General features: G+C 44.6%; 1 protein-coding gene across 1 annotated transcript in view; it reads left to right on the top strand.

The window, feature by feature from the left end:
* NAALADL1 (N-acetylated alpha-linked acidic dipeptidase like 1) overlaps positions 1-13,957 on the top strand; it is a 93,268-nt gene extending 79,311 nt beyond the window's left edge. The window contains exons 18-19 of the mRNA XM_040410250.1: positions 4,071-4,163; positions 13,607-13,957. Of these exons, the coding sequence (XP_040266184.1) occupies positions 4,071-4,163; positions 13,607-13,790 (277 nt within the window). The 3' untranslated portion in view covers positions 13,791-13,957. The remainder of the gene's footprint in view (positions 1-4,070; positions 4,164-13,606) is intronic.
* The last annotated feature ends 282 nt before the right edge of the window (positions 13,958-14,239 follow it).

The following is a 14,239-nucleotide window of genomic DNA, read 5'->3' on the forward strand; positions in this document are numbered from 1 at the left end:
CTGTTTACATTAGGTACATAGTCATCTATCATAGTCTGTCTCCTTTTATGGATGATAAAAAATAATTGCCCTTCTAGAAAAATCATGGAACATTTGTCCCGACTCTCTGACGATGTCCTTATTACCCATATCTCCAGACAGTGTTTTTTTTTCGACTTTTAGTCCTTTTGGTATAACATCCCATTCTAAGTATTTCTCCAACTTAGTTATTTCCCAGAGGTCCCTCATCTCCATATTTAATGAATATTCCAGTTGTTGCATTGTATTTTTAATAAAAGGGAGGTGTGAGTTATGATCCATATCATTAGAACTGCCCAATTGGTCTCTCCTGTATGGTCCAAATATGGTTTGGACCCTCTGAATTCGCTCTTTTCTGTCCCACCATAGATCGGACATATTATTCAATATAAAGAGGAAAGGATAAATGTAAAGTGGGAACATCAGTTCATCCACCCTAATGATGAGCTCCGGGCGGGCCTCGTCCTATGGCGGCGTTTTATCGATGATGTGGTTTTTATTTGGGGGGGGGGGGGGGGTTGGACGAAAAATTGCAGGAGTTTTTTGAAGAGTTAAATAAAAATGAATTTTACCTAGCATTCCCACCAAGTTATAGCAAAGAAGAAATACACTTTTTAGATTTAAAAGTATACATTGAAGAAGGAAAAATATGCACGAAAACATACAATAGGCCTACAGTCGCAAACAGCTTTATCTCCAGGGAAAGCTGTCATTTACCTCGTTGGTTAGAAAATGTACCAAGGAGCCAATTCATGCGTATTAAAAGGAACTGTACAAAAGTAGAAGATTATGAAAGGGAAGCAGCATTGATGCAAAAGAAAATTGAAAGTAAAGGATATGAACAGGAGAAATTGATACAACAATAAACAGAAATAGGCCAATTAAATAGACAGATGTTACTGGAAGACAGGGTAATAAAAGAAAAAAAGAGAAGAGGATTTTACAATACCATCTATTATCATACCATACAATAGTCAAGTATCGTACTTCAAGAAAATAGTCTATAAGTATTAGGACACTCTAAAGGAGGATAAAATAGGGGAATTTATCCCCTCTACACCAAAATTCATTTATCGCAAAGCGAAAAATATTGGATATGCGATTGTATCTACTAACAAATGCACAACTACTGGTATTTTGAAGGTAAAACACCAAAAAGGTAGAAGGCCTATTAAAAGGGTTTTTCCCATGTAAAAAATGTGTAGGGTGAAAGAAATCGCAAAGAAATAGTGCTCAGACGCGAATAAAGAATACGGAGGGATTGTATATACGCAATATTGAAGAATTGGTTACTTGTGGGAGTTGGGGAGTAATATACCTTATAATATGCCCCTGTAGTAAAATTGATATTGGCCCTACAAAGAGACAGCTGAAAAAAAGAATAGGGGAACATGTGTACAACATTAAAAGGAAATTTGAGGGGCAACCGTTATTACGTCACTATAAGGAAAATTTAGAGGATCAAAATTTTGTGGGTTAGAAGTGGTAAAGAAAAATAGAAGGGGAGAAGATTTCATTAAATATACAGTCGGGTCCATAAATATTGGGACATCGACACAATTGTAAAATTTTTGGCTCTATACACCACCACAATAGATTTGAAATGAAACGAACAAGATGTGCTTTAACTGCAGACTGTCAGCTCTAATCTGACGGCATTTACATCCAAATCAGGTGAACGGTGTAGGAATTACAACAGTTTGCATATGTGCCTCCCACTTGTTAAGGAACCAAAAGTAAAAGTAATGGGACAATTGGCTTCTCAGATGTTCCATGGCCAGGTGTGTGTTATTCCCTCATTATCCCAATTACAATGAGCAGATAAAGGGTCCAGAGTTCATTTTAAGTGTGCTATTTGCATTTAGAATCTGTAGCTGTCAACTCTCAAGATGAGATCCAAAGAGCTGTAACTATCAGTGAAGCAAGACATCATTAGGCTAAAAAAAACACAACAAACCCATCAAAGAGATAGCAAAAACATTAGGTGTGGCCAAAACAACTGTTTGGGACATTTTTAAAAAGAAGGAACGCACCGGTGAGCTCAGCAACACCAAAAGACCCGGAAGACCACGGAAAACAACTGTGGCGGATGACCAAAGAATTCTTTCCCTGGTGAAGAAAACGCCCTTCACAACTGTTGGCCAGAACAAGAACAATCCCCAAGGAGGTAGGTGTATCTGTGTCAAAGTCAACAATCAAGAGAAGACTTCACCAGAGTGAATACAGAGGGTTCACCACAAGATATAAACCATTGGTGAGCCTCAAAAACAGGAAGGCCAGATTAGAGTTTGCCAAACGACATCTAAAGAAAGCCTTCACAGTTCTGGAACAACATCCTATGGACAGATGAGACCAAGATCAACTTGTACCAGAGTGATGGGTAGAGAAGAGTATGGAGAAGGAAAGGAACTGCTCATGATCCTAAGCATACCACCTCATCAGTGAAGCATGGTGGTGGTAGTGTCATGGCGTGGGCATGTATGGCTGCCAATGGAACTGGTTCTCTTGTATTTATTGATGATGCGACTGCTGACAAAAGCAGCAGGATGAATTCTGAAGTGTTTCGGGCAATATTATCTGCTCATATTCAGCCAAATGCTTCAGAACTCATTGGATGGCGCTTCACAGTGCAGATGGACAATGACCCAAAGCATACTTCAAAAGCAACCAAAGAGTTTTTTAAGAGAAAGAAGTGCAATGTTATGCAATGGCCAAGTCAATCACCTGACCTGTATCCGAATGATCATGCATTTCACTTGCTGAAGACAAAAATGAAGGGAAAATGCCCCATGAACAAGCAGGAACTGAAGACAGTTGCAGTAGAGGCCTGGTAGAGCATAACCAGGGATGAAACCCAGCGTCTGGTGATGTCTATGCGTTCCAGACTTCAGGCTGTAATTGACTGCAAAGGATTTGCAACCAAGTAGTGCAAGTTTGATGATTATTATTCTGTCCCATTACTTTTGGTCCCTTAACAAGTGGGAGGCACATATGCAAACTGTTGTAATTCCTACATCGTTCACCTGATTTGGATGTAAATGCCCTCAAATTAAAGCTGACAGTCTGCAGTTAAAGCACATCTTGTTTGTTTTATTTCAAATCCATTGTGGTGGTGTATAGAGGCAAAAATGTTAGAATTGTGTCGATGTCCCAATATTTATGGATCTGACTGTATGTCTAGAGGGGAAACTAAATGGATCTTTAATATTAATACCCTGGTACCATCTGGTCTGAATACAGAGATAGAACTATCTACGTTTGACTAAAATCTGTAAAAACACCCAAAACAATAATAAATATAAAGTATGTTTGGTGGAATAAATTTGAATTAATTCATCTCTATTAGAGTGATTATGAGAAAACAGCACACAACAGGTTAGAAGAGTGAGGGCAGGAGCAAGCAGATAAAAGGGTAGTGCCTAGTATGATCAATCAATCTTCCCGACGAAGGACAGCGCACTGTCCGAAAAGCGTTGATAGGTATTGTAGTCTCTGCAACCATCCGTAGTTGCAGAAGTGACATAACAGGCTGCTCCGAAGGAGCGCGAACCACGACCGTGCACTGGCCGGGGCGCGACTTCCATGTCTAGGTACCAAACCCTTGCCTGCAATAACCCGCTACCCGCGCACTAAAGGAATAAGGACCCCAGAGGATTTGAAGTTATCAGCAAGGTATTTTAGACTGATCAAATAATCACGGGCACCTTTTTAGCAGGGGGGGGGGGGGGGGGCTTGCATGCTTTCTGAGTGTAGAGAGAGCGCGGTATCAATAATATTATTGTGCATCACTTACATTAGTGCAGCAGTTCTGTGCAGCTAGATCAAGAGGAACAGAAAGTTAGTGCTATTGGTATTTTTGAGATTTTCTGCAAAAAATAAAGCTCTCGTATGGACATGTGAATGCAGAAGTAAAAAGTTATGGATCTTGGAATGCGCGGAGATGAAAATTAAAATGAAAAAAAATTAAGTTGTTTATGGAGCCAAGAGGTTATACAGATATCCCAGGAGACTGAATAGGTCCTCTTTAACTTTGTTTCATTCTCCCCATCTAGACCATTTAGAGTTCGAATGATCAATGACCAACTAATGCTGCTGGAGCGGGCTTTCATCAATCATTTTGCCTTCCCGGATAAACTTTATTACAGGTACTGTGCAGTTACTTATGGATCTGAGTATTTGTAAGCCACAACCAGGATACAAACTATGGAAGGGGTTACAGAACTTGTTAAAATACAGGAGCACTGATTTTCTATGTTCTTATCTTTTCACCAACATTGACATCATCAATTACTGCTTTTTTTGCCTATTTCCCATGGGTTCTTCACTGTTAAAAGGAGTTTGATTCCCAGCACGCCCACAGAGCAGCTGTTTAAAGAGGCGGCGGCGGCACTCGTAGGAGCGCTACTTCCTCTTCAAGATTACACTGCCTGTAGTCCCGCTTGCAACGGCAGAGCAGTGAAATTACAAATAGAGATGTCGCGAACATAAAATTTTCCGTTCGTAAACGGCGAACGCGAATTTCCACAAATATTCACGAACGGGCGAACCGCCATAGACTTCAATAGGCAGGCGTATTTTAAAACCCACAGGGACTCTTTCTGGCCACAATAGTGATGGAAAAGTTGTTTCAAGGGGACTAACACCTGGACTGTGGCATGCCGGAGGGGGATCCATGGCAAAACTCCCATGGAAAATTACGTAGTTGACGCAGAGTGTGGTAACTTAAATTCGCAATGCGAATACAACTTAGATCTGAGTTCCTAATGGTTGTATTGCTAGAATTGACGAATATAGCACTATATTCTCAATCTTCGTTATATTCTAGAAATACAACCATTAGGAATCCAGCTCTAAGTTGTAATCGCAATGCGATGAATATAACCTGTATTAATCGCATTGCGATTACAACTTAGATACAGTGGCGTTGCGAGGGGGTGCGGTGGGTTACGGGCCGCACCGGGTGACACCAGTCTGATGGAGTGTCACCCGCGGCCCGCCGGCACAGGAGTTCTCACTCACAAGTTCAACTTCTAAACTTCGCAAGCAAGCACGTTGCGCCGTCACGTGGTAAAGGGGGACGGGGGTGTGACTCACTGCAGCCTGGTGAGCGGTGGGGTGCCGCGGCAGCTGCCCTGCAGGAGTCTCTGCTGCGGGAGGAGGAGGTAGGTAGAGCGGCTCTGACTTTATAGACCAAATTATTTTAATAATACCCCAATAATAATAAGTTAATAACCTCACCCCATTCATAAATTACTGGTGGATTATTATAGAGACGGCCCCAGGCCCGGAGACATAAGGGGTTGGGTTGAACTGTGGGCTGGGGCCACCCGGCCACATTTACTAAGCTTATAGGAATATAGTTTAAACGTTTAAGTGCAAAAGAGAAAATCAGAAGTCAGCTCCAATCAGATATCTGCACATAGACCAAGACTCTGGGTCTATGCAGATATCTGATTGGAGCTGACTTAGTGACTTCTTTTTTTTCTCTTTATTATGGCTTCCGGGGGGGGGGGGGGGGGCAGGGGTGACACCATTTTCTACCGCACCGGGTGACACCAGCCATAGCAACGCCAACCATTAGGAACCCAGCTCTAAGTTGAATTCGCAATGCGATTAATATAACCTGTATTAATCGCATTGCGATTACAACTTAGTCAAATTTGTGACACTGCAGCTTCCGAATGAATCTAAAATGGATCCTGTCCAGGAGGTGGGAGGGTCTGGGAGGGAGGGTCTGCTGCTGATTGGCTGGAATGTGTCTGCTGACTGTGAGGTACAGGGTCAAAGTTTACACAATGATGATGTATAGGGGCGGACAGAGCATCGCATATGTTCGCCCACCGCGGCAAACGCGAACAAGCGATGTTCGCCGGGAACTATTCGCTGGCGAATAGTTCGGGACATCTCTAATTACAAAGGCTTGTTCCATTCAAGTGAATAAAACAAGCACTCGTAAAATTACACTGCACCTCCAAGATGGCACGCAGTGTAATCTTGAAGAGGAGGTAGCAATCCTACAAGTGGCGCCTCCTCTTCAAATAACTGATTGGCAGGGGTGCCAGGAGTCGGAACCACGGATCAGATATTGTCACGGGTGTATGTGAGCAACGATAGTAATTCACAGTACAGAGCAACTGACTGGACCCAGAACTAGGGAGGATAAAGGGTGACCCCTGTCCGACCCTCAACGCTTTCCCTATTCTGCTAAAGCACATGCCCGGATCCAAAAGGCGGAACGAGGCATGCCCACGTGCCTAAGACTAATGACCACTGTAACCCCTACAATAGTGGAAGGGGCACGGCCACCAGTGCCCTACTCAGTATATGGAGGGAACCGTGGCCACCTCAGATCCAGTCAGAAAACAAACAGGAATACAACAATGTCTGCAGACTTAGCTGAAGGTGTTGTAGCCGCAGAGAAGACGGATCCAAGGACAGGCTGGCAAAATCCGGAGTGCAAGCTGCAACAGAACACAGGTCCAGTGGACTGATAGCTACAAGTGAAGAAACCAAAGCAAGAGCCACAACTGAAGTGAGAACTATAATCCACATCCTATCATAGGAGGAGGGGTGATATAAAGAGAGGGAAATCAAACACATGAAGGACAGCTGTGGTGAGAGAAACCAGAAGTAAACAGAGTAGTGAGAACGCCTCCCAGCTCTAGTAGTGACATCATCACAGGGGTGGAGAAACAGAGCTGTGAGAACGTCCCAAAGCTCTGGTAGTGACAGTACCCCCCCCTCTACGGGTGGACTCCGGACACCCAGGACCCACCTTCTCAGGATGAGCCCTATGAAATGCCCTGATGAGGCGAGTGGCTTTAATGTCCGACACCGGAACCCACATCCTCTCCTCAGGACCATAACCCTTCCAATGAACGAGGTACTGAAGAGAACCGCGGACCATGCGAGAGTCCACAATTCTGGAAACCTCAAACTCCAGATTGCCATCAACCAAAATCGGAGGAGGAGGCAAAGAGGAGGGTACCGTGGGCTGGACATATGGTTTTAAGAGAGATCTGTGAAATACATTATGTATCTTCCAAACCCGTGGAAGATCAAGACGGAAGGCAACAGGATTAATGACTGACAAGATTTTATAAGGCCCAATAAACTTGGGACCCAATTTCCAGGAGGGAACCTTCAACTTAATGTTTCTAGTAGACAACCACACCAGATCACCCACATTCAGGTCCGGACCAGGCACACGTCTCTTATCAGCCACACGCTTATACCTCTCACTCATCTTTTTAAGATTACTCTGAATCTTTTGCCAAATGGTAGACAAAGACGAGGAAAATCTCTCCTCCTCAGGTAAACCAGAAAGAGCCCCTCCCGAGAATGTACCAAACTGCGGATGGAACCCATATGCACTAAAGAATGGTGACTTATCAGAAGATTCCTGACGACGGTTGTTCAGAGCAAACTCAGCAAGAGGGAGAAATGAACACCAATCCTCCTGGTTCTCTGAAACAAAACAGCGCAAATATGTCTCCAGATTCTGATTGAGGCGCTCAGTCTGACCATTCGACTGCGGATGAAAAGCAGAAGAGAAGGACAGCCGAACCCCCAGGCGAGAACAGAAAGCCTTCCAGAACCTGGACACAAACTGCGTGCCTCTATCGGAAACAATATCAGAGGGAATGCCGTGCAATTTAACAATATGGTCGACAAAAGCTTGCGCCAACGTTTTAGCATTGGGTAAACCAGGGAAAGGTACGAAATGAGCCATCTTGCTAAAACGGTCCACCACCACCAGGATCACCGACTTCCCCGAGGAACGAGGAAGATCCGTGATAAAGTCCATGGACAGGTGTGTCCAAGGACGGGAAGGAATGGGTAACGGGAGAAGGGAACCTGAAGGCCGTGAACGAGGGACCTTAGCGCGAGCGCACGTCTCACAAGCAGCCACAAAACCCTCCACCGACTTACGAAGAGCCGGCCACCAAAATCTCCGAGCAATGAGATCCACCGTGGCTCTACTCCCGGGGTGACCAGCAAGAACCGTATCATGATGCTCCTTAAAGAGTTTGTGACGTAGCTCAGGAGGCACGAACAACTTCCCAGAAGGACAACGGGCAGGTGTCTCAGTCTGGGCAGCCTGGACCTCGGCCTCCAAATCGGAATATAGAGCAGAAACAACTACCCCCTCCGCCAAAATGGGACCCGGGTCCTCGGAGTTTCCTCCTCCCGGAAAACAGCGAGAGAGAGCATCAGCCTTCACATTTCTTATCCCAGGTCGGAATGTAACAACAAAATTGAATCTGGAGAAGAACAGAGACCATCTGGCCTGTCTCGGATTCATACGCCTGGCCGACTCCAAGTATGCCAGATTCTTATGGTCGGTAAAAACGGTGATAGGGTGCCTGGCCCCCTCCAACCAATGGCGCCATTCCTCGAAAGCCAACTTGATGGCCAACAACTCCCTATCTCCCACATCATAGTTTCTCTCTGCCGGGGAGAGTTTTTTAGAGAAAAAGGCACAGGGTCGCCACTTGGCAGGGGAAGGGCCCTGGGACAAAACCGCACCCACACCCACCTCGGAAGCATCCACCTCAACAATAAAAGGTAAGGAAACATCGGGATGCACCAAGATGGGAGCAGACGCAAAATTCTCTTTAATCTTAGAAAAGGCTGCAAGCGCCTCCTCCGACCAAGAGGAAAAATCCGCCCCCTTTTTTGTCATGTCAGTGAGGGGTTTGACAACAGAGGAATAATTCAAAATGAACTTTCTGTAATAGTTCGCAAAACCCAGAAAGCGCATCAATGCCTTCTGATTCTCAGGAAGCTCCCACTCAAGTACAGCACGGACCTTCTCGGGATCCATGCGAAAACCAGAAGCCGAGAGGAGAAAACCCAGAAATTGAATCTCCGATACCATAAAAAGACATTTCTCCAGCTTGGCGTACAATTTATTTTCCCGCAGAATCTGCAGAACCTGAAAAAGATGATCCTGATGGGTCTGAACATCAGGGGAAAAAATCAAAATATCATCAAGATATACCAATACGAATTTCCCCATTAAATGATAGAAAATACTATTAACAAAATGCTGAAAGACGGCCGGAGCATTCATCAGGCCGAAAGGCATAACGAGATTCTCGAAATGCCCGTCAGGGGTATTAAAGGCCGTTTTCCATTCATCCCCCTCTCTGACCCTGACCAGGTTGTACGCGCCTCTCAAATCCAATTTGGAAAACACCTTGGCCCCAACAATTTGATTGAAGAGGTCCGGGATCAGAGGAAGGGGATAGGGATCGCGAATCGTGATACGGTTCAGCTCCCTAAAATCTAGGCAAGGTCTCAGAGAGCCATCTTTCTTTTTAACAAAAAAAAAACCCGCGGCCACAGGTGACTTTGAGGGACGAATATGCCCCTTTTCGAGACTCTCGGAGATGTAAGTTCGCATTGCGATTCTTTCCGGTTGTGAGAGATTGTAGAGGCGTGCTTTTGGCAGCTTGGCGCCGGGAATGAGGTTAATGGGACAGTCAAACTCCCGGTGAGGAGGTAGCTCCTGAACACCGCTCTCGGAAAACACGTCCGAGAAATCAGAGAGAAATGATGGCACCGTTTTAGTAGACACCTCTGCAAAAGTCGCTGTGAGACAATTCTCTCTACAAAAATCACTCCACTCATTTATTTGCCTTCCTTGCCAATCAATAGTGGGGTTATGTCTAGTGAGCCAGGGTAACCCCAAAACTAGAGGAGACGGCAATCCGTTAAGGACAAAACAAGATATATCCTCCACATGAGTGTCACCTACAGCTAGCCGGATATTGTGAACAATGCCCTTCAGAGATCTCTGTGAGAGTGGAGCAGAGTCAATAGCAAAAACAGGTATATCTTTATCTAATGTGCAAACCTGAAAACCATGCATGACTACAAATTGAGTGTCAATAAGATTGACGGCCGCTCCACTATCGACAAAAATCTCACAAGAAATGACTTTGCTCTCTAGCGCCACCCTGGCAGACAGGAGAAAACGGGAACTGCAGGTCAGAGGAAAAGCATCAAATCCTACATCAACTTTGCCCAAAGTAGCAGATGAAGCAGAACTTGATGATTTACCTTTTGAGATTTTTCTCTTATTATCGCTCTTAGTACGGTTCAAGAATCTCCTAGACGGACAAACATTTGCCAAATGACCTATGCCCCCACAACAAAAACAGACCATACTCTGAGGACTAAATCCTCTTTTATCAGGGTCAAGTCGACCTAGCTGCATGGGCTCCTCCTCAGAGGGGAGCGAGACAGGATGAGGCCCCTGCACACTGAATGAGTCCGCACCACTGCCCCTAGACTGACAATGGCTGGACAGAGAGGTCTCGTTTCTTTCTCTTAGACGCCTGTCAAGGCGTACCGCCAATGACATGGCAGACTCTAAGGACGTTGGTCTCTCATGGAAAGCAAACGCATCTTTTAATCTCTCCGAGAGACCATGACAGAACTGACTCCGGAGTGCAGCATCATTCCAACCCGAATCAGCTGCCCATCTCCGAAATTCAGAACAATAAAGCTCCGCAGACCGTTTGTTCTGGCATAAAACACGTAGGTTAGATTCGGCCAGAGCAACACGATCCGGGTCATCATAAATCTGCCCCAGGGCCACAAAAAATCCCTCCACGGATCGAAGGGAGGGATCCCCTGATGGCAGCGAAAAAGCCCAAGTCTGAGCATTACCCCTGAGCAGGGAGATGACAATCCTCACCCTCTGCTCTTGATTACCAGAAGAGTGAGGACACAAGCAAAAATGGAGTTTGCATGCCTCTCTGAAACGAACAAAATTCTCACTGCCCCCGGAGAACGTCTCCGGAAGTGAGACTTTTGGCTCGCAACAGACTCCATGAGCCGGAGCAGGGCCCAATGCTTGAAGCTGGGTCATAGATTGACGGAGATCCGCTACTTCCAAAGAAAGACCCTGCATGCGGTCAACCAGGTCAGAAAGCAGATCCATGTCAAAAAAGGACGGTTTTGGTGGATTATAATGTCACGGGTGTATGTGAGCAACGATAGTAATTCACAGTACAGAGCAACTGACTGGACCCAGAACTAGGGAGGATAAAGGGTGACCCCTGTCCGACCCTCAACGCTTTCCCTATTCTGCTAAAGCACATGCCCGGATCCAAAAGGCGGAACGAGGCATGCCCACGTGCCTAAGACTAATGACCACTGTAACCCCTACAATAGTGGAAGGGGCACGGCCACCAGTGCCCTACTCAGTATATGGAGGGAACCGTGGCCACCTCAGATCCAGTCAGAAAACAAACAGGAATACAACAATGTCTGCAGACTTAGCTGAAGGTGTTGTAGCCGCAGAGAAGACGGATCCAAGGACAGGCTGGCAAAATCCGGAGTGCAAGCTGCAGCAGAACACAGGTCCAGTGGACTGATAGCTACAAGTGAAGAAACCAAAGCAAGAGCCACAACTGAAGTGAGAACTATAATCCACATCCTATCATAGGAGGAGGGGTGATATAAAGAGAGGGAAATCAAACACATGAAGGACAGCTGTGGTGAGAGAAACCAGAAGTAAACAGAGTAGTGAGAACGCCTCCCAGCTCTAGTAGTGACATCATCACAGGGGTGGAGAAACAGAGCTGTGAGAACGTCCCAAAGCTCTGGTAGTGACAGATATTGATGACCTATCCAGAGGATAAATCATCGATATTACTAGCTGCACAACCCCTTTAAGCCTTTAATGGAAAACATGTGTGTCTGCATCTCCCAGACTGATGGCAGCCCATTTGACCCGAATTTAAATAGTGATTTATGATGAAATGAGTTCCTCTCTAACTGGGGGTCTATTGTACTGTACTTACATGATAATTTTTAATTGCCCGTAGACACAGCCAACAGCACTGTTTCTTGCGGAGGTCATGCATGTGCAGTAGACTCTTGTTATCTCCGAATCTACAGCACAGCCAGCTTGGCCACAATATGGTCATCAGACACAATATGATAAGACAGCTCTGGGCATGCACATTATCCTATGGGTATGGAAAGGCTATGGAGGGGGAACAAACATCAGATCACCATAACTGCATGACCCCATCTTAAACCACGCAATGGAGCCCCTTACCTTTTATGTACAGTGGGTGTTTTCTCCTAGGGTTAGTACTAAGGTCTCATTCAGTTTGAATGTGAGCACATAATTTTTTTTCCCATTACAGATGCAAATCCCAGCCCGACCTCAGGTCTAATGACCCAACCTAACAGCAGCATAGGCATCTTTGATGCTTTATGTTCAGATAATTAGACCTGTGGTTAGTCTGGAACACAGCGGTCTAAATGAGGCCCAATTCCAATCTTACACTTCCTCGTAGAGATAAGGAGACGGAGGGTAGGACAAATATGCACATCATAAGGAGCAGGAATTTCAGTTTTAACTGTTGTCATCAATGTCACCTCTGGCCTGAGCTACCAGGTCGGTCTAAAGTAGCAGGATTTAAAAAAGTAGCCTAATTGGTCCATTTTCTTGGAGGAAATAGAAGATCATAAGCAATTTTGTAAAAAGAGTTTTTAGAAACCCATTTGGACTTGCAAAAAATTGCTATTTTACATTATTTGCAAACAATGAGCATATTCTGCAGTGCTTTAAAGACATTGTTATCATTGCCTGCTGTCTCCAATGGGGCTCACAATCTAAGTTCCCTATCAGTAAGTCTTTGGGGCATGGGAAGAAACCAGAGTACCCAGGGAAACCCACACAAACACAGCCACCATTGCTTCCCATATAGCTTGCTAGTGATTTAGTAGCATGTCTGAGCTACTAATAATTTCCTGTGTGGCTTAGGCCTTCCTGTCAAGAACCTTTACCCCGAAAACAGAAGAGAAAGATGTATCCTCACTTATTCTAGAAGGTGCAGTGGTTTTTGTTAATGAATCATCTGACAGCATAGCCTCTAGTGCTCACATCAACATGGTGAGATGAAGCTCGGCCTTTGAGTAACACTGGCTATATGGTCAGCAAACAGAACGAAGCAGAACATTGGAGGCAAAGGAGGAGCAAATGAGGAATAATGTGATATTTTTGTTTTGCAATGCAATCTTAAGCAAGACTACTCACCACAGAGCCCTGGAGCATGTCTAAGATGTTGCACCCTTTGCAATGCGTAGGTTAAAATCGGTGGCAAAATATCCACATGCAGATTTTTTCTGAAGTCACCATTGTGTTCCAGTCAGATCTGCTATTGTCAGAACAGCTTAGAAATTGTCTGTTTTCATCAAATAATCTAAAATTCCATCCACATTTTGCAGTTCAGAGGTCTTAAACCCACCAGCATTTATATGGTGTCTATCTCCCCAACGATTTTAGTGGGGCAAAAATAGAGTTCTGCACATAAAATCCCACACATTTTCACCTCACGTTTGGGAAATCCACTTTCCCATAAGTCTTTTTTCTTTCAGAAGGAGAATCAGATCTCCACACAAGGGAGTAGGGAAAGTTCCTATGAGGAAATTTCAGGGAATGTTTCACTGTTCCCACATCCTCCTTGACATTCCTTTTGGCTATAGTAGTAGTATGTCTTTAGATTGGGCTTTATAATAATAATTCCCCAACTTACATCTCTCTCCATCTTCCCTGCAGTCATGTGATCTGGGCATCCCGGAGTTCCAGCGTTGTCACCTTCCCAGGAATAGCAGATGCTTATGCCAAGGCAAGTTCCACAGGACTGCCAAAGGACTGGGACCAGGTTCACCACCATATTACTGTGGCTGCTACAGCGGTGGATAACGCGGCATCAACTTTGGAAACTGCTGCATCCATTTAAGAATAAGACTGAGACCTCAGTCACACATGGAGGCAGATTTACTAATCCTGTACTCAGTGTGAACTTAAACTGTTTAGATCTGCAACACATTTATAACAGTATACTTTTGTCTATGTTTATACCACCTATTGGTTGGTTTACTTTTTGACTGTGTTTTTGGCTTGCAATAAAACTCTTTTTTACAGGCTTTTTTGGCATAAAACACTGCAAAAAAATGTATGTAATCATTGATTTCTAATGTTAATCTGTTCTCCCTTAGTCCTAACAGCAGAACAATAATGGGCTAATTCTGCCCCTGTGTACTAGTAGGACAAATAGAATTTTAATTTAATCAAATTAATCACTAATTAGAGACCCCCTGAGTCTATAAAAATATATCTATCCCTCCTACCCAGTGTTACAAAGAAGCAACATACAAAGGAAGAAAAGTTAGTCCTGTGTTAGGACTA

Source organism: Bufo bufo, chromosome 10, assembly GCF_905171765.1.
Source record: "Bufo bufo chromosome 10, aBufBuf1.1, whole genome shotgun sequence".
NCBI lineage: Eukaryota > Metazoa > Chordata > Amphibia > Anura > Bufonidae > Bufo > Bufo bufo.